Source organism: Pan paniscus, chromosome 5, assembly GCF_029289425.2.
Source record: "Pan paniscus chromosome 5, NHGRI_mPanPan1-v2.0_pri, whole genome shotgun sequence".
Classification (NCBI taxonomy): Eukaryota; Metazoa; Chordata; class Mammalia; order Primates; family Hominidae; genus Pan; species Pan paniscus.
This window is the reverse complement of record NC_073254.2, coordinates 147871030-147892820: the sequence shown is the minus strand read 5'-3', so window position 1 is coordinate 147892820 and position 21791 is coordinate 147871030. Positions and strand designations below refer to the sequence as shown.

The 21791-nt window shown below is 32.5% G+C and overlaps 1 protein-coding gene across 1 annotated transcript in view; it reads left to right on the top strand.

The window, feature by feature from the left end:
• The first annotated feature begins 1058 nt into the window (after nucleotides 1–1058).
• The window catches only part of THEMIS (thymocyte selection associated), a 204074-nt gene continuing 183341 nt past the window's right edge, over nucleotides 1059–21791 (top strand). The window contains exon 1 of the mRNA XM_003827634.5: nucleotides 1059–1149. Within this exon, the coding sequence (XP_003827682.1) occupies nucleotides 1059–1149 (91 nt within the window). The remainder of the gene's footprint in view (nucleotides 1150–21791) is intronic.

The following is a 21791-nucleotide window of genomic DNA, read 5'->3' as shown; positions in this document are numbered from 1 at the left end:
AATTGTTTATGTTTTAAATATTGTTTCAGTTACATGCAAAAAATAGAGAGGGGCAGGATTTTGAAGAGATCAATGTTCATGAGGTTTCTCCTGCTTCCTTTGACGCTGATCACTTCCCCTCCTAAATTTCAACAATAAGATCAGAATTGTGGAATTGTGAACTTGGAAGAAATTATAAAATTTATTGGACTCTTCTACTTCATCTCCATTTAGTAAATAAAACAAATGAAAATCAGAGAAGACAAGGCTGACGTTAGCCTGTAAATCAAAAGCAGAACTAAACCCAGAAAACGCAGGTTTCCTGACAAGTAATTTTAATACTTTCTACTATAGTGTAGAGATTAGAAAACTCATTTTAATGTACTTTGTTAATTTACTGTATCATTTTGCATATTCTATCCCTACCCTACCCTCCTTTAAGATTCAGCAAAATTTTTAATGTGGAAGAATAAAAAGTGGTTTCGATACTCTCTCCAGAGTATAGTATCAGAATTCTAAAAAGAGCTGACACAAAGCACTTTTATTACCAATTTTAATGTAAAGGCACTGACAGTATGCAAATAAGGCAAAAAGCCAAGCTTTAGAAATGAACTAGAGAGATAATGAATTCACATGGTGCCATTTTTAAGATTAGACTTTAGTCCTATGTTCCTGTTCTTTGTTGGTGGGCAAGCCACAAGCAACTCTGACCTCAGTTTTGCTACCATAGTAGATGCACACCTGGATTAACAAAGGACAGAATGCGCTACTTAGCACGTCTCATTTTTTGGGCAGTGTCTGTTCACCCCACCCCCATCCTGTTCAACTTCAATGTCAGAAGGAAATGAAGCCACAATGTGAACAAAAAGAGCTATAACATTTTTTTGTCTCCTGCTTCCCCCCTCCCTCTTCATTGTCCTCCCCACATAGAGCTACTCCACCCCACTCTGGCTGTAGTGTGACATTCCTGCCTGCCTGAGGAAGAAATGGTGAGCAGGGGCTGCAATTGCAGACAAGTGTCACCCAGAAGCCACAAGTTTCTGTGAGCACCAGGTCTACAAACTACCCAAGGCATAGCAATGGCATTATCACTGGAAGAATTCGTCCACTCCCTTGACCTCAGGACCCTACCCAGGGTTCTAGAAATCCAGGCAGGCATCTATTTTGAAGGTAAGCACTCTCCAATACCTTTACTGGCTAGAACATTCTTGTAAAGTATACATTTTTGAAAATTGGAGGGGGGGAGTTTTAACAGTGAATATGTGAGTTCTGGTAAAGGAAAGGCGATCACAAAAGAAAGTAATGAACTGACCAATGAATCGTCAAAAGCCAATGGTGTTGGAGAGGGGAGAAACTAGACAGGACTCTGGGACAGACAGAAATAAGGAATTGAGTGAAGCTTCTTGAGCTTTCTGTAGGCCTTGAATGGTGAACTATTTCTGCCTTTGCTTTGAAATTGGTTGTAATCAAGAATAATAAATTTAGTTATCAATATTTATGTTTCCACAATATAAAAAATAAAATTTAGCTTGCTAAAACAAAAGCAACTATCAAAGGCAGTGTTTAGAAAGAAGTATTTCCAAATATTTCCCAAACTTTTAGCTTCTAAATGTTGCTTATACCAATATTTTTCTCACTCTGTAGTGGCCTAACTCCAAATTCCTTAAATAATGAAAATTTTAATTTGAAGGTATAGAAATTATTGCTACAAGATAATTTTTAAAAATTGATGTTGAAAACTCAGAGTTCAATTAAACTTATTGAATAATAAGATAGTGAGTTTTGGTGTAACTCACTATGTTAATTCAGGTAAAAGAACATTATAACCTCCAATATACAGCCTAGAATCTTTACATGGTTAGTTTGAATACATACAATACAATTAATAATTCTGTAGGTGTATTTCTGGCCTCAAGAGTGGTAGAATTGAAGCAGTTGTATAATCAGATCAAGACAAAACTACCAGGAAAATAACTTAACTGTTGGTAGGCAGGCCTTTCTTGTTCATAGACAAAATAATGTATTACATATTATGTTGCAAAGTAAAAGAAAGATTAACACGTCAGCTCCAGTTTTTATATATATATTATATATATATATAAAATATATATACACACACATACTTGCAGGTGATTAATTGATATGGGCTGTTATCAGCTTAGTGTACAGTTTTATTTAACTAATTTGTAAGTTGATTTTTGGAATCAGACTATGTTTTGCCATGTATAATCATATTATCGATGTCTCTATTTCTAAGCCAGCCCCAAATCATTTTTTGTCTCATGGTTTGTGTTTTTTAGGCTTTACGTAAAAAGTCTCTCTTTATGTCTACTTTAAAAAGATATGTTCCTATGTTGTTTTTATCAACTTTACGGTTCATATTTTGCACTTAGTTTTTAGTCTATTTGGAGGACAATGTTATGAATTGTACAGGGATCCAATTTTAGTTTTCTCTATACAGTTCACCTGATTTCCAGGTACCATTTGCTAAGCTGACAATCTTTCCGCCATTGATTTTTGTTGCCTCCTTCAAATCATATTATATGTTCACCTCTGTATCAGTCTGTCTGTAAAATATCTCTTCTATTCCATTAGTTTATTTTTTTTCTTAACTGCCCCCAAACACACTATTTTTGTAACTATGGCCTTGGAATACGTGTTAATATAGAAATGATGTATAGACCAATCCCTTGTTTTCAATCCTTTTTTCCTAAATTGGCTTAGATATTCACAGACTTTAAAAACATTTTTATAGATACATAATATATATACATATTTATGGGATACATGTGATATTTTGATACAGTGTGTAATAATCAAATCAGAGTAATGGGGATATTATTCATCGCCTCAAACTTTTACCATTTCTTCATGTTAGGAACATTCCAATTCCACTACTCTAGTTGTTTTGAAATATACAGTAAATTATTTTTAGCTATAGTCACCCTATTGTACTACCAAACACTAGATCTTATTCCTTTTAACTGTGTTTTTGTACCCATTAATCAACCAACCCCTCTCTATCGCCCTCCCACTGCCGTTCCCAGCACCTGGTAGCCATCATTCTACTCTCTATCTCCATGATATCAATTTTTTTTTAGCTCCCACAAATTAATGAGAACATGTGATATTTGTCTTTCTGTGCCTGGCTTATTTCACTTAACCTAATGTCCTTCAGTTCTATCCATGTTGTTGCAAATGACAGGATTTCATTCTTTTTTATGGCTGAATAATATTCCACATTTTATTTGTCTATTCATCTGTTGATGGACATTTAAGTTGATTTCATATTTTGGCTATTGTAAAAACATGTGAATGCAGGTATCTCTAATATACTGATATCTTTTCTTTTGAATATATATCCAGCAGTGGGATTACTAGGTTGTAAGTAGTTCTATTTTTGTGTGTGTGTGTGTGTGAAAACTTCACACTGTTTCTCATAGTGACTGTACTGATTTACATTCCCATCATCGAGTATAAACGTTCCCTTTTCTCCACATCCTCTCAAACATCCATTATTTTTTATCTTTTTGATAAAAGCTATTTTAACTGAAGTGAGATAATATCTCATAACTTTTTCAATGAGTTTTTATTAAATCAATTGATTCTATAAGAAATCTAACTGGGATATTTATTGGATTTATTGATTTGGTAGATTCAGTTGGAAAGAATTGACATTCTATATTGTTTTAAGAAAGAATGTAGTATGTCCCTCTATGTGTCCAGACCATCTTCTTCATACCTTATTATTTTACTACTATGTTTTACTTCAATTAAGAGGGAAAAAACTAAATACCTTGATCATTTTCACAGTGTAAACACATTCATGTAACTGCCACCCTGGTCCAGAAATAGAAAATTCCAAGTATTCCAGAAGCCCTATCCTGTGCTCTTTCTCAGTCATTATATACTATCTCCCTCAAGTGTAACCACTATCATGACTTTTGTCCATTTATGACCCTTACATAAATGGAAACTTACAGTATGTATTCTTTTCTGGTTGGTATATCTGTTTAACATTATATTTGTGAAACTAATCCATGCTGTTTTATATAGTTCATTCATTTTCAGTGTATGTTATTCCATTGGATGAATATACTATAATTTATGTATTAATTCTACTGCCAATAGTCATTTGGATTATTTCTGGCTTGGAGTTTCCAGTAATTTTGTCATGAAAATTCTCGTACATGTGTGCCTACATGTATATGCATTAAGTAGGGCATAAAAGTAAGTAGGATTACTATGTCATATTGTATGTGTACATTCACCCTTGGAAGGTAATGAAAAGCAAGTTTCTTAAGTAATCCAATTTACTTTCCTGCAAGCAGTATATTTGTGTTCCAATTAACTCATATGCTTAGTGACACGATATTATCAGTCTTCTTAATTTTAGTCATTCTGGCAAGAGTATAGTGGTAGCTCATGGTTTTAGTTTTCATCTCCTTGATGACTAATAAGATTGAGCACCTTTTCATATATTTCTTGGATTTTTGGAAATACTCTTTTTTGCAGAGGTGGTTTATATTTCTTGCTCATTTTTCTGTTGAATTTTATACATTTTTGTTATTGATTTGATGGAGTTTATGTGTCTATATATATTTGGGATATTTACTCTGTCAGTTTTCTGTGTTGCAAATTACTTTCTTAGTCTATAGTTTCATATTTTATTTTCAAAATTGTGTCTTTTAATGGACGAAAGTTTTCCACTTTCGTGTTAGTGTAGTCAGTTTATATTTTCCTTTTTCTGTGTTGTGAACAATTTTTTTCTTTACCCTAAGTTCATGAAAATATGTATTATCTTCTAGAAATCCTATTGTTTACCCTCACCTTCAGATCTGTAGTCTATCTGGGTTTATGTTTTTGTATATGGTTTGAAGTTGAGAGCAATATTTATTTTTCTCTTCTATAGTGTCAATTGGTGCAGTGACATTTATTGAAAAGCTGCCTTTTCTCTATCATCTTACTCTGTTAACCTTACTCAGAAATAGTGTCCATACATGCCTGGGTCTTTTCCCTTTTATGCTGTTCTATTCATCTACTTGCTATCCTTACATCAATTTTTCCTGTCTTAAATAATGTGGATATGCAATATCTAATATAGACTTTCTATTAGATTATATTTAATTATATGCTACAGAGCCATGGTTCTCAAACTTGGTTGTGAATTAGAAATACCTGGATTGATTTTAAAATATAAATGCCTAGGTTTCTCCTCAAGAGGTAAAGATTTAATTATGTAAAATGTAAGGCATCACCATCAGGTTTTTGAAAATCTTCCTGATGATTATAACACATAGCCAAATTTGATAACTACTGCTTTAGAACAAGTTCTCTCAATTTATTATTCCTCTTTAAGTTTAGCACTTTGAATTTTCACATACATTTTAGAATTAACTTATCAACTTCCTCAGAAGTCCTCCTGGAATTTTGATTAGCTGTGCTTTGGTTTGGAGAAAATTGGCATCATTTTAAATTAAGTCTTCTGACCCACTAATCTGGTATAGCTCTCTAGTTATTTAAGTCTATTTCGTTTCTGTCAATAACATTTTGTAATTTTTTGTACAGATCTTGTATTTTTTCAGATTTATTCTTAGTTATTTGAATTTTTCATGCCATTTTAAATGGTATTTTTAAAATCATTTTCTCTTTGTTGTACTTATTGAATTTTAAGAATATATCTTTAACATTTTTTATATGTTATGTGTACATTTGCATTGTCTGTGAATATTGATGGATTTTGCTTCTACTATAATATTGAATAGAGGTAATGATAAAAAAAAGATCTCTGTATTTCATTCATGACCACTGAGAGCAATTTTCAGTAATTCACCATTCATGATGTTTGTTTTAGGTTAAATTAGTTCTAGTTTTCTAACAGGTTTTAAAAACTTGAATATATATTTGACATTTATCAAATATTCTTTTTGTAACTTTTATGATAATTACATAGTTTTTTTACATTAAAAAGTGTTAAACATGCTTTTAATTGTGGAACACAACCAATGGGGTCATATTTCACTGAATTTGGCTTACTATTTTTTTTTTTTTGTTAGAATGTTTGTATCTCTTTTAGGGAATAATATTGGCTTATAGTTTTTATTTTTTTGTAATATCCTAGCCAGGCTTTATTATCAAGTTAGTTGAACTTACGGAACTTCTTGGTTAGAGTCTTTTGTTATTTTCCTAAAGATTTTATGTAACTTTGGTGTTATCGCTTATTTAAATATTTAGTAGAATTTTCAATGAAGGCCTCCTGAGCTGAGATTTCTAATATAGAAATGTTTTAATTTAAGACTTCAATTTTTTAATAGTAAAGTCTTTTTATCCATGAGCATAGTTTATCTCTCATTTAAACAAGAGAATAAAATATCTTCTACATAATTTATCACAGTTTAAAAAAGTGTCTCTATAGAGTTCTTATGTATCCTAGGCTAGTTCCTAGAATGCACACACACATACTTATATCATGTGTGTATATATATAGTTGCTATATTGAGATCGTATTTTGTCTGTTTTCCCATTGATTATCTCTGAAGTGAAGAAATGCAGTTAAATATGATTAGTAATATTTATAAATTCCCTTGTTAATTCTAATAGTTTATATTTTTTATTTCACTGGTTTTCTTAAATAGACATTAATGTCAGAAACATCAAGTTGTGTCTCTTTCTTACCACAAATGTTTTTTCTTACCTTTTTATTATAGGCTAGAGCCTTCAGTATTATATCAAGCAATAGTGGAAATCCTTGTCTTATTCCTAGTCATAAAGAAAATCATCTAAAGTTCCTTGTTAATATATTATGTACTAAATTTTGGTGTTTAACCTTTACTCAACTAAGGAAGTTCCCAACTATTCTTTGCTTTCTAGGAGTTTTCCGAATAAATAGGTATTGAGCTTATTAAGATAATAATGTGATTTACTTTCTTTAGTGTGTTTATGTGAGTTAACTTTAAAGATTTTTCAAATGTTGGAGGATCCTTTCATGAAAATATATGTATTATATATACATTTTTTCATATAAATATATATATTTTCATATAAATATATGTATTTTCAAAAAGTATATACTTTTTGAAATACAATGTAGGAATTTGATATTATATTTAGGATTTTTACATTTAATCATAAATAAAATGAACCCATAGACTTATTCATTTTAGATTTAAGATAACATTAGCTTCCGAAAATGAGTTACATAAATTTTGCTATTTCTGTTTTCTGAGATAATTTTCTAAAAATAGGTTTAACATCTTCTTAAAAATTTGTTAGAGTGCTCCTGGATGACCTACTAAACATGGAATTTTTTTGAAAAGAAGCTAGAATTTGGTTTTGTTAATATTCTCTAGGTTTTGTTTCTTTTATTTTTTCTGATTCAGTCTCGTTTATTTTCTTGTTTGTCTGTTTTCTCTCTGGCTACTTTTCCAGCCTCCTATGTTGATCGGCAGCCATGTTTAATACTTTGCTTCTTGATAAATGTGTTTTAAGCTATTATTTTTTTCTAAGTATTTTTAACTGTTTCCTATAACTTTTGCCAAGTAGCATTTTCATTATTCCTCAGATCTAATTATAATGTATTTCTTTTTAAATCCAATAGCTATTAATTTTGTTTATTTAGTGATCATATAAGATTTTCTTTGCTATCCTTTTGCTTTTAATTAATAATTTCATTGTATTTTGTTCGAGATTGATAGTCTTTCTTTGGAATTGGTTGTGGTTTCCTTTACTTTGTGGTATGAAACATGTTCTACTTTGGAAATGCTTCCTGTGTGCTAAAAAAAAGTATGCTTTGTTTTTTGTTATAACACCTCTCTTTATATGCCAAATAGCTTGAGTTTTTATTTGTTTTGTTCAAATTATTTCTCTCACTGCTTATTTTTCATATGCTTAATCTCTCATTTACTTTATCTGTTGTACATCTATCTGGTTCACTCTTCATTTCTGTCTTTTATTTCATCAAAATTTTTTTGAGGTTCAGTTGTTCCATGTGCCTGTGTTAGAGAGTTACATCTTTTTACTGTATTATTATCCTTTTTCCTTGATGATTTTTTTTCTTTAGGTTCTATTTTGTTAGAAAATGTTACTATTCCAGCTTTCTTTTGGTGTATCATTTTCTAAGCATTTGTTTCCAATATTTTGGGGTTCTATTTTTTGTTTTATGTGGAAGGAAACATATTCTTTGTCCTCTTTCTGCCTTTTGTCTCAGTTCAGGCAGTGGAGCCAGATTCCACCCGTCCTGTGGTGATGATGACTCTGTGACAAATTCTGGGGGATGGGAGGTTTAAGGAAATTTGAAAAAGGCTGATGTCAAATCATGTGAGGTTCTGTGGTATTGGATTGAATACTCGCCATTGACAACCACAGTGGTAATAGGGAGAATGTTTCATCACAAGAACATGTTGCTCAAGCATTTATTATTTTAGGAGCCGTATCGATGTGAAGCGTTTATGCCCTATTGATGTGAAGCACAGAATTGTGGGTTATAAACTCAGGACTCTGCCTCCTGGATAAGTTATAAATGAGAGGTGATTCCATGGTCAACTTAAAACATTGAACATTTGTCCTTTGTTACAAAAAATAGGTTTTATCACAACCTTGAGGTATGATGTGAAGATTAATTGAGCTATGGCATATAAAGAATTTAGCAAAATGACTGGCCGAGATTAATCTTTCAGTAAATCACAACTATTATTATTATTACCTTAATGCTGGTATATTGTAAAGAAACTGGTCAATTATTTCAAAAATTAAAACAAAACTGATTTGAATTTTTCTACTGTTACATACACCAACATAAATTGAATATGAAGAAAAATAGTAAAAAGTAAAACATTAACAATAAAACCATTTAAAGAAACCACATAAAAATGTGAAACTGAAACTTTACAAAGTGAAAAAATTAAATTTATAAAATAAAAAGCTTCCTTATTCCAAAAAAACCCAAACTACATAAATGTGGAAGAAAGACTAACTCTACACAAGGGGAATATTTACATAATATAGAGCAGACAGACTATAAATATCCTGAATGTATAAGGAATTACTAAATAACAATAAACAAAAGTGAATATAAAGATGTAAAAGGCAGTTCACATACCATACTAATATTAAAAAATGCAAATCTACTATCAAAAATGCTAATGAAACAATAAATCATTATTTCTCTTTCAGGTCAGTGGTATTAAAAGATTCACAAAAGTTATTGTAGGCATGAATGTGTGGAAAGGAGCCGAGGCACACTTGGTAATGTGTAAACAGTTACAGACTTTCGAGGTTGCAACTGGGTAATATTTATCTACAGAGAAAAATGTTTATAAACATCCAATCACTAGAAATTAATTTTAAAATACAATTACAAAAAGCAAAATAATGATTATATTAGAATGCTCATAGAAGCATGTTTTATAGAAAAACATTAAGCAAGCCTAGAATGGAATAGCTTACATACATCCTAATAATGCATTATCAGGCATTGTCAAAGGGTCTAGAATTACAGTTGGGAAAAAAAGTAAAGCCCTCCCCTCTTGGAGCTTATATTCTAGTAAATGGGACAAATGACAAACCTAGATTTAGAATATATACAAGTGTCATGAAGCACTGACTGGAGAGTAAAGCAAGGTGAGGTGAAAGGTGATCTTTTGATAGGGTGACCGGGGCAGATAATCTCTGATGAAATTTGAGCAGGGACCTGAATAAACTGAGGAAATAAGCCTTGCCCACGTCTGGAAGAACATCCCTGCTGAGGACAGAACAAGTGCAAACTACTGAAGAGCTTGCTTGGTCTGGATAAGAAACAGGGAGCAGCCCAGTGGTGCTGAAGGCAAGGAATTGGGGGAAGGATGGTGGGAGAAAGACTGAGGCGTGGGCAGGCCCAGACCTTGTAGGCCTGGAAGGCCAGAGTGACACTGAATGTGGTACAGAGTGGGGCTGGGAAACCCGTAGGACCCGTAAACTAATGTGGTCAGGGAAGGCCACTCTGAAGAAATGATTTTGGAGCAGAGACTTGAATATTGAGAAGGAATCAGCCAAGGAAAGATCTAGGTTCTGGAGTGTTCCAGAGTGAACAGACAGTGCAGACATCTGGGGACCAAAAGGAGTTTTGTCTGTTTGAGGAAGAGAAAACATATCCCTGTACCTTGAGCACGTATAAAGCAGGGAGAAGAACATATGAGAAGAGGTTTAAGGAGTGGGCAAGAGCATTTCAAGGAGTTTGGGTTTTATGAGACGCCAATGACCAGTTTGAGCAGCAGACTGACAAGACCTGATTGCCATTTGAGGAAGATCACTGGCTATTTTGGGGAGAACAGGCATTAGTGAGGCAAAAGTGGAATGATATATTAGGAGACTGCAATAATCTAGAGGAGAGTTGATGGTGCCTTGATTCAGTGTGAAGAGAAAGGAACAGTTCAAGAGATGCTTTGGAGGTAGAAATGTCAGGACTTTCTTTTTCTTTGTTTCTTTCTTTTTTTTTTTTTTTTTTTTGTTGAGCTGGAGTCTCTTTCTGTCACCCAGACTGGAGTGTAGTGGCGCAATCTCGGCTCACTGCAACCTCCACCTCCCGGATTCAAGCGATTTTCCTGTCTCAGTCTCATGAGTAGCTGGGACTACAGGTGCCCGCCACCAGGCCTGGTTAATTATTTTTTCGCATTTTTAGTAGGGACAGGGTTTCACCATATTGATCAGGCTGGTCTTGAACTCCTGACCTCAGGTGATCCATCTGCCTTGGCCTCCCAAACTGCTGGGATTACAGGTGTGAGCCACCGCACCTGGCCGAAATGTAAGGACTTTCTAATGGATTTGAAATTGAGGTGAGAAAATGAAAAGACTAAAGGATGAATTCAAGATTTTGACCTAAACCACTGGGTAAATGTTTGTGTATTTGACAGAGTCATGAAGACCAGGGGAAGATGAGGTTTTAGTGAGAAAAACAAAAGTTTTGTTTTGGACATATTAAATATAAATATCTATTACTCAGCCAAGTGGATATTTCAAGTTAGGCAATTAAAAATCCAACTTGGGCACAGAAGATGCTTGTGGTTGGAATGCCCTATCCATTACCTAATTGATCAGGACTTTATTTGATCAAAAACCTCATCAATTTAAAAAAAGAGGATGCCGCTTTCCATATGTGTATTTCTCTATTGATATTTATATTCCTTCCAAAGCATACATAATAATAAAATTATAAAAAAGAAAGATAAAATTGATAATATACAATTTTAATTTTTGTTAATAATATACACTATTTTTCTCACAAAAGCTATTAATTCTATTGTAACAACTAGCTAGTTTTTAAATTAATATATAATAATTGTACATATTTATGGGGTACATGTAATATTTTGATTCATACATACAGCGTGATCAAGTTAGAGTAAGTAGGATACTGTTCACCTCAAACATTGATCATTTCTTTGTTTTGGGACTATTCCAGATTTTTCTTCCAGTTATTTTGAAATAGACAATAAGTTATTATTCACTATGATCACCCTACTGTGCTATTGAACACTAGGCTTTATTCCTTCTATCTAACTGTATTTCTGTATCCATTAACCAACCTCACTTCACCCCCTTCTCCCCTCTACGCTTTCTAGCCTCTGGTAACCACCATTCTACTCTCTTCCCTCCATGAGATCAATATTTTTAGCTACCACATATGAATGAGAATAAAACATATTAACTATTAATCTATTTTTAGCAGAAGTCATGTTACTGAAAATTATTGAAAATACTACATATTTTTATTACTGAATACTGTTTTGGAAAATGCTGATTATCATGTGACCCAGTGATTTGAATGGTTCTAATTAATTTATTTTAGTGCTTGTTTTGAATGACAGCTATTGAAGATACCTCATCAAGGTCCAATATACATTGTATGTAATCTACTCATACAGCAGGTTTATCATTAATAATTGTGGCTATCGCTCTGTGAAATAATCTTCATAAATTTCATTTTGTGAAATAATCTTCCTAAATCTGATTTTGGCAGTTTCATTAGATAGCAGTTGTATGCAGACAATGACAAGATTGTGCTAATAGAAGACGTGTCACTCTATCATTTTCTTCTTGATAGGGCCTGCAATCTTTAATTCTCAAATGTCTGTGTTGGCATCTTGTGACGTTATGTCTATTTTGTGAGAGTGAGTATAGATAAAATTAGATTATAACAATTCTTAAATCAACTTAACTTCACCTGCATTATGTTGTAGTATATTGAAAGTAAATGAATGAATTAAAACAATTCCTTTAACTCATTTTTTGAAATTCCCAATCTATCTTAGTATGTGACTTACCATACATGTCATATGACTATCCGATGCAGAGATAAATTAGGATTTTTAATATTAAATACTTGCAACCTTGAAATTAACTAATATAACTCTTTCTGTTAAATATTAGTATAGTTTAGTTTTCTTATTTGTTTTATGTGGAAATGAATATGAAGTTCTAATATTTTCCACTTTAACCTCATATCTTGTAATACTCTTTGGAATATGTGGCACAATTTAGAGATCCCTGCAAGGAGCTAACACAATTGATGTTATGAGTCCCTCTCAGATTAAAGCTGTGGATAATTATGTATGACATATGCCATAGATAAATTGACTTGTGCTATCTTGTCCTCTTCAGTTCTTTAAGTGAGCAGTTTATAATCAAAGAACAAATTTGAGGAAAAAAATGGTGTTCATCTATTCCACTTTTCCACCTCTTTTGAGTACATGGTATGCTTGTACTTCCCAACCCTTTTGTGGTCACATGATCGCATGACTTGTATTGGCAAATGTACTGACAACAAAAATAATATGTATAATTTGGTACAGATACTTTAAGAACCAGTTCATAATTAAACATATTTCATCATGGTAGACTATGTCAAAATGAAATCTTCAATAGCCTATGTTGCTAAGTGACTATAATTAGCATAGAACATGTCCTCACCCACCTGTACCTGACATGTAGTGAAATAAGAAATATACTTTATTGTTTAATCTCTGAGATTTTGAAGTTGTTATCTTAATATAAGCTACACTTCTCTCACTGATACAATAAATTATTTTTATTATGACTGGAACTGAAGTTATTATCAACTTCAAAAAATTCAAAACCAGGAATATTCTAAAGAGAGTCATATAATGTCAGGGAAGTTACTTGGGTAATAATGCTACCACATGTTCATAAGAAAGTGATTTTATCACTCTATTCAGGAAGCATCTGTTGCTTCTTTAACTACTCTTCATATTGCTAACATTACCATTTACCACTGTTGACTTTGTGTATGTAGCCATTTTGGTGTTGATTTAAAAATTTGGCAAAAAACAAAATTGGTTTGCATTATGATCTTTTTTGAAGAGCTGGATATTAATTTTTTTTTGCTTTAGAAAAACACATGTGCGTGGTTGGTAATTTTATAAATGTAGAAATGCATAATTACCCATAATGCCACCAAACAGAGAGAAATATGGTTAATATTTTGATGTATTCTCTTGTAATTTTAATAAAAATATGAATTAACTTTCAAGAAAAGAAAATTGATGCCCAAATTCCTTTTCCCCATGCTTTATAGGGAACCCCATCATTTCCCACAACTTCCATTTATCCCCTTAGTTCAAGCCATCATAATTTACTGCTAAGATTATCAAAATCTCCTAAATACTCTTCCTTCTTTCATTTCTAAAATCTATTCTCAACATAGCATCTAGAATCATGGATGTCAGATTATGTCACTCCTCTGTTAAAAACCCTCTATTTTTTCTCAAAATAAAAATCTTATATGGGTAATAAGTCCCCACATTGTCTCCATGTTGCATTATTTATCTGAGTTTATTGCTTATTAATCTGCTTCTCCTCCTAGCCATACTAGCCACTTCACTGTTCCTCAAATTTGGGGATATTCTCCTGCCTTAAAGCTTTGTTCACACTTTTCATCTGGAAAACTCTTCTTCAGGACATCGACTTGACTAACTCCCTTCTCTACGAGGTTTACCCCAGCTACCTCTTTATTCTTGCAATTTTTCTACTCCCCTTTCCCTGGATTCCCTGTCTTCCATATTCTGCTCTTCATTTTCCTCTGTACTGAAGCACCTAGCTCTTTCTTACGTATAAGTTAGGTGTAGCATGTTTTTATGTCCTCTCTTATTAGATTTTTCTTACAGTTTTATCAAGGTATAATTTATATACCATAAAATTCAACCGCTATAAGTATACAACTGAATGGTTTTAAGTAAATTGATAGAGTTGTATAATCATCATCAATTTAAGACCATTTTCATCATCTTAAAGAATTAGCCTGGGTTCTTTGCCATTAATCTCTATGGGCATTTCTAGCCCTAGGCAACAACTGATCTGCTTTCTGTCTATAAATTTGCCTTCTATAGACATTTCATATAAAGTAAGTCATACAACATGCAGTCTTTTTTATCTGGCTTCTCTCACTTAGTGTGTGTTTGTGGTTCATCTATATTGTAGCATACATCAGTATTTTGTTCCTTTTTATTGGTAAACAGTATTTTATTGTATGGATATACCACATTTCGTTTAACACCAGTTGATGGACACTCAGATTGTTTCATGATTGGAAGTATTATGAATAATATGTCATTTTACATTTTTACCATTAATGTATAAGGATCCCAGTTTCTTAACATCCACGCTAAGACTTGGTATTTTCTCCCTTTATAGCCAGTGGTATCTCATTGTAGTTTTAATTTGCATTTCCTTAATGACAACTAATGTTGAGTACTTTTTCTTATGCTTATTAGCAGTTTATTTGTCCTCTTTGATCACGTCTCTTCAAATCATTCACCCATTTTTAATTGTGTTGTCTTCCTTTTATTGAGTTATAAGAATTCTTTTTTTATTCTGGATATTTGATTTGCAAATATATTAGATATACAATTTGCACATATTTTCTTTCCTTTGTGGCTTGTGGTTTCATTTTGTTTATGTTGCCTTTGAAGCAAAAAGTTTTACATTTTGATGAAATCCAATGTATTTTTTGAGGGGGGAGGTGGGGGAGGGCTCCTGCTTTTGGTATCATGTTACCTAACCTGAGAGGACAAAAATTTTCTCCTCTGTTTTTCTGTTGGGGGTCCCCAAGATGACCCTCACTAATTCTCTAGAAGAACTGGAACTACATAAGCTATTATACGCATGGTTATGATTTATTCCAGAGAAAAGATAGTCAGCAAAGGAAAACAGCAGTATAGGGCAGAGTTCAGGAGAAACCAAACATGAGTTGTCAGTTATCCTCTCCCAGTGGGGATATATGGACAGTGCTTAAATCTCTTAACAATGATGCGTGACAACATGTACAAAGTAGTTTCAACCAGAGAAGTTCATCTATACTTTCATGTCCGAGGTTTTTTTGTGTGGAAAGCCTCATAAACATGGAGTGCCCGTGGGACTGACCTCAGCTACTCAGTCTCCAGCCCCTACAAAGGTCAGACTTATACAGTGTGGTCCAGGACCCCAAGTGAACAAAAACAGGAATTTACCAGAAGTCATGTTGTTAGCATAAACTTTCTGGTATGGCCCAATGTTCCAGATACACAAAAACACTTTTATGCTCCAAGGACTGTCAAGAGCTAATTCTTTCTTTGGAATATATGAGGGTTGAGTACTCCAAGTCCATGGAATTAACACTTTGCTGCATGGTTTTATTTTGGGAGAGTTTTATCTCTTATCTTTGGGTCTATAATCCATTTTGAATTAGCCTGAATTTTCTTGATCTGTAAATCCAACTAATGGAAAAACTAAACCTAACTATGAATCCATTTACAAAGCATGCTGGGAATGACTCAGGTAGAAAAGGCTGTCTCTACTTGGGAGAAGTGAGGGAGTTAACCAAAGAAATATCTGGGTGAATGGTGTTTCAAGTTGAGGGAAACCTCTTTACCAAAATGTTATGGTAGGAAGGTGTTGGGATGTTATAGGAAAAGTGGGAAACCAATGAGCCTGGAAGGAGGGGGAGAGTGATCAGAAATGATATGAGAGACAAAATGGTGGAGAACCACATATGGCTGTTTTGGACATTGCAATGTCCAATGGGGAAACTGTAGATACCAAAGTAAATCAGCCAAAACCACCTCATCTAGTGGTAGAACTTTTTTCTTAACTATGAATTTAGAGAGCATGAGCCACTAATTTTTACCATTTATCAAAAAGAAAAATGTTGATGTAGCCACACACACACTTGTAAAAGTCAAAGCATAGTTGTGTTTAACTCAGCCCAAAAGTATGATGCTCAAAAGTGTTTCTTGTAACAATTTGTAAATGCCAAGAAGTTGTCATTCCCTTCTTCAGAGTTAAGATTTTTAAGTACTGTATTTTGGATGTATTAAATGTTATACTATTTCTTGTTCCTGCAAAAAATATGTTAAAATCATGGAAATTATTCCCTAATATTGTTTATCTATCTCCCTTCATTTCTTCCTTCTTTTCTTTCTTCTTCTTTCCCTCTTTAGTTTCTTCTAGAAAATGAATAAAGTATGATCTTTACCCTTAAAAATTCCAAAGACTAGTAAAAGTAGATAGTTGCTTTTATTTTTTATCAGTATTTATAATACAATGTGAAAGGTGCTCTGTCATAAACTGTTTGAGAACACTGGGGAGAGTATAACTCACCACTCAGAAAAGTCAGAGAAAGCTTAACCAGAAGTAGTAATAATTTTGCTAGGACTTGAAGCCCAAATAGAAGATAACCTGGTAACTAAGAAACTTTCAGAATGAGAGAAAATTGTTTAGAAGGTTATGCAAGTTTTAAAGCTCAAAAGGGGGTTCAAAAACTTCTCAGTGAATAGTAGAAAATCAGGTCATTTGTGGTCATATTTTAAATGGCTTTTGAATAATAATGAGGATTTTGAATTTCTAATCAATAGGCAACTACAAAAATACATTATTTTTATAATATGTGTTATGGACTGAATGTATTCTCCCCCACTCCAATTTATATGTTGAAACCCTAGTGTGACTACATTAGGAGATGGGGCCTCTAAGGAAGTGATTAGGTTAAAGGAGGTGACACAGGTAACACAGGTGAGGCCCTGATCTGATAGGATTAGGGTCCTTATAAGAAGAGATACAGAAAGCTCTCTGTAAACATGCACACATGCGTGTGTGCACACATACACACACGCAATGAAGAAAGGCCACGTGAGGCCAGGTGAGCACAGAGAGAAGGCGTCAGTATGCATGCCAAGAACAGCGGCCTCACCAGAAACTGAATCGACCAGAACCTTGATCTTGAACTTCTGGTCTACAGAATTATGAGAAAATAAATTCCTATTATTTAAACTACCTAGTCTATGTATGGTATTTTGTTATGGCAGTACGAGGCAAAAAGTCATCTCAGATGAGTATATTAGACATCCATTGTAGTAGACATTTACTAGAAGCGTATGAGAAAGAGATAACAGCAAGGGGTTAATAGCAGCTGTGGAGACAGAAACCATGTTCCTTTTGGGTAGAATATTCTGAACTTGACATCTTATGAAAGGCAGTGAGCAAGAGGGGGAGTTGAAGAGTCTAGACTAGTAGTATGGTAGATGATAAAAACATTAATTGAAAGAGTAACTAAAAGAGGGGGTGCATAATTCAGTTATATTCCAATGAGTTTGAGGCCTTTATAGGACACTCACATGCAAATGAACATTAGATAGCTGAAAATGCACATCTGAAGCAAAAGGAATGGTAGAGTTGTCAGGGCTGACATTATGGATTTGCAAATGAGTGAAAGAAGTCTTGTGGTTTTAAGGATTGTCCTATTGTCCGTGTGCCACATGGGAAGAAATACTTGGGTCCCAAAGAACACCAACATGGGAAGTATGGACAAAGTGCAGCCTGTAAAGCAAAACAAACCAACCAAACAACTAGTCTCCATGTTGGAAGAGAAGCAGCAGAGAGTAGGGTAGTTTGTTGATGAAAAGAAATGGCATAGAGCACCAGATTGAGAGAATGTCAGGAATAAATGTTTGGTTTTGGCAGGTGATTTGCAGTAGGGTATTAATGATTATTAAAGCTGCACATATTGAAGGCTTACTATGGACTGGGCAGTGTGCCATGTTCTTTTTTTATATAAATTTGGGTGTGTAAGCACATATAATATATATATAACACAGATGCTCCTCAATTTATGATGGTGTTATGTCCTATAACTGTAAACTGAAAATATCATAAATCAAAACTGCATTTAACACACCTAACCTACTAAACATTATAACGTAGCCTAGCCTACCTTAAATGTGCTCAGAACCCTCACAGTAGCCTACAGTTGGGCTAAATAATTGAGCACAAATCTTATTTTATAATAAAATGTTGAATATCTCACGTAACACATTGATACTGTACTGAAAATGAAAAACAGAATGGCTGTATTGGGTACTTGAAGTGTGGTTTCTACTGAATAGGTACTACTTTCACATCATCATAAAGTCAAAAAATTGCTAAGTCAAACCAAGTATGAGAGTCTGTATATATATTTTATATGTGTATGTCTATACATAAATATGTGAATCTATATAATGCAACATATGTAATTAAATAATTTGTATGTTTGGCTACATGTAAATTTAGTGTTCATATGTATATATGTAGACATATATATTTACTTTTATTTAAATTAGTTAATTTATTATATTTATAAAGATATTTAGCCCTTGAAGATCTCTTGTGAAATTATTAATATTATTTGCATTTTTTTAGGGTCTCCTGTTTGTCATATCACCGACCTCTGCTATAGGGATAAAACTTACAGTAAACTTTATTATTGCTCTGCTCTACTGAGGAGTTTAAATGAGAAATCTTATAGGAAATGCTATCATCATAGAACCAACAATGTCTTGTAAGATATTTTATGACAATTTATTGATGGCATTTTGGCTACACAAATTTAGTTGTTGAAGTAAACATGCATAAGAAATCACTAGTAGTAACTACGTTTGTCTTGTCTTTTAATAACTTATTACTAATTGCAATTTGATAAATATGACATTGAAAAATTAACTCTACAACTGATTGAATAAGTATGTTGAATAATGATGCTTAGTGAATTATGTATTATATGAACATGACTCTTATGGATCTGATGCATCTGAGAGTTCATACAGCAAAAATCATGCCTACTTTAATGCCCATATAATTATTTTATGGCTAAATGAATTTAATTTTTTTGGGCTCAATTAAACCAAGCAGTGATGTGGTAGTAAAATCAGGGCAAATTTGAAAATCACAGTATTGTATTCTACTCGCATGTATTCATATTTCACAGGTTTTAAATACTTAGACAAAACAAAAGCTTTTTTTTAAGTTCTTAAAATTTACAACATTGATATTGTTTCATTAGACTCAAGTGGAATGAAATTAAAGTCTAATGAAATATGGCCTATCACATTAAAAAAAATAATTTCAACTAAATGAAAAGAGAGCACCAGTATTTTTCTACATGAGCTTGTATTTGTAAAGATTCATTGAAGACAAACATTACGTTTCTAAAGTAGAATTTTTTTACATGTTTACATGTAGATAGGCAGGACAACCTAAACTCACACATGTTGGAAACTGTAAACTTTTTATATCTAAGCTTGTAAAGTATGTAAAATTTATTATATCCTGAAACTTAAAACATTTAAATAAGTTTAAATTTGCTCTATTTGTGTCAATTTTATATGGTTGGACACTAAAATGACTGTCAGAATAGAATCTGGAAACCTTAAATGTTCAATTTCACATTAGCCTACAGTTGGGCAAAATAATTGAGCACAAATCTTATTTTATAATAAAATGTTGAATATCTCATGTAACACACTGATACTGTACTGAAAATGAAAAACAGAATGGCTGCATTGGGTACTTGAAGTATGGTTTCTACTGAATAGGTACTACTTTCACATCATCATAAAGTCAAAAAATTGCTAAGTCAAACCAAGTATGGGAGTCTATGCAAAGATAGTAATTTTAGCTACATACTTAAAAAGATAATCTTGTTTGAAGAGTTTTTTTTTCTTTAAAAACTTGGAGACCTTTTTTTTTTTTTTTTTTGCTGTATAAGATGACACTTCAGCTACTATATAACTTGTCTACTGGAATGCCTTCAAGGAATATATAGTAGAAGTCAATAAAAAGTTAACCTTTTAGTGTAGCCATTATATTTTTAAAAATAAAAATAAAAATGTGAAGTTTAAGAATGTAAATTTGAAGTTTAAAAGTTTAGTGCATTTTTGTATATGTGCTTGAATGGAACACATTTCTCCCTAAAATTTAGCTTAAGCTTAAGCAGGCCTTATTGTAGAAAAAAGCCCTAAAACAGGTGCATTAAAAACAAGCAAATAAACTTAGATAAAAGCAATGCCAGTTGTATTATTTTCAAAAGCTGTAGAGGAAAATAACTGCCAGAAAACTTTTTGTGTTATTTACTTAAGTGAAGATGTGCCAAAATGTGGACATTTTTGTACAATGGAGTATGTGATTTACATTTATAATAGAGTGTTCATACTTAAAGATAACTAAGTTCTTTGTTGTTAAGTACCAATTTTGACTATGCAATACAAAGTTACAAAATGGAGTACTGGCAAATGTTTTTTCCTATAATCCTATAAATATAGATTATATATGTGCTTCCTTCATTTTGTAAGTATAAACAAGTAATGAGCAAGAGATTAAGTAAAATTTTATTTTTTATTATCTGCTAGATTTTCAAATTCTGTGAAATGAAAATTTTGGTTAAAGATATTAATTGGCTAAATTCATTTTTAACAAGTACAAATTATTGGTCAATTATTTAACTTTAAAACATTCACTAAAGAAAAATAAAAAGCAAGACTTACTTTAAGATTAGTAGTTTTATGGTTTTGTATATTATGATACTGGTAGATTTTGTTAGGCACTGCTAAATGACCAGTGAATAAGTGTTGAGATGGGAAAGAAAGTGACTTCAAGTTAGTGTGCAAAAAAAGATGATAAAACTTGGATTTTAGAAATGTCTGCTTTGATGCGATATTCAAGCTCTTGAATTTAAAAACTTTACATTTTACTTGGAACATTAATTTGTTTCGCACTCAATAAATACTTGGAATCATCGCATCTTTTAAAACCAAGATTTTAACAAAAGTTGTGAAATGAAATGTCTTTAAATGAAATACTTTTTCACAGGAAATAAAACTTTTTACATGGAAATGGTCAGTCATTACTTAAAAATACTCTTTTGTTGTTATTTTTAAAAATAACTTATTAGGACAAGTTTTTTGGGAGGCAATTTTCAACTACTCTACATAAACAGATTAGCTGTCTGATTTTCTGGTTCTTACAAAAAATAGATAGGACTCAAGAGGTTTTTTGTCTACGTTAGAAGGGTTGGTTTTAGTGATTCAGCATTTATGTCAGTTAAGGAAAGAACACCTGCCCCATAAACAATGTGTGAATTCTAACCTTCTAACCACAGACCAAAGTGCTTTTTTTTTTTTTTTTTAACTTGTCTTTTGGCATCAGGAAAAGCTTAAAACATATTCAAAAAAGTTTTTTTTTCCTCAGGACTCCTGAAATCAAATCATGTGAGTTCAGAAATAACTGTTCATTAGCAGAAACCACCGTGATTTTTAAAATTACTAACAGTTGTCCTAACCCATCTATCTAAACACAGCATATATATTTATTCCAGTAATTAAATAAAGATCAGCAGCTATTTGGCTTGCTCAAAGAGTTTATGGAATTTTGAAATAATGGTAATTTGAACTAATCTTAGATGAGATACAGGCTTGCCCTCCATTTTTCCCTCCCTTCCATCCTCCTTTTAACTTTAGACAAATGAGATTGGATAA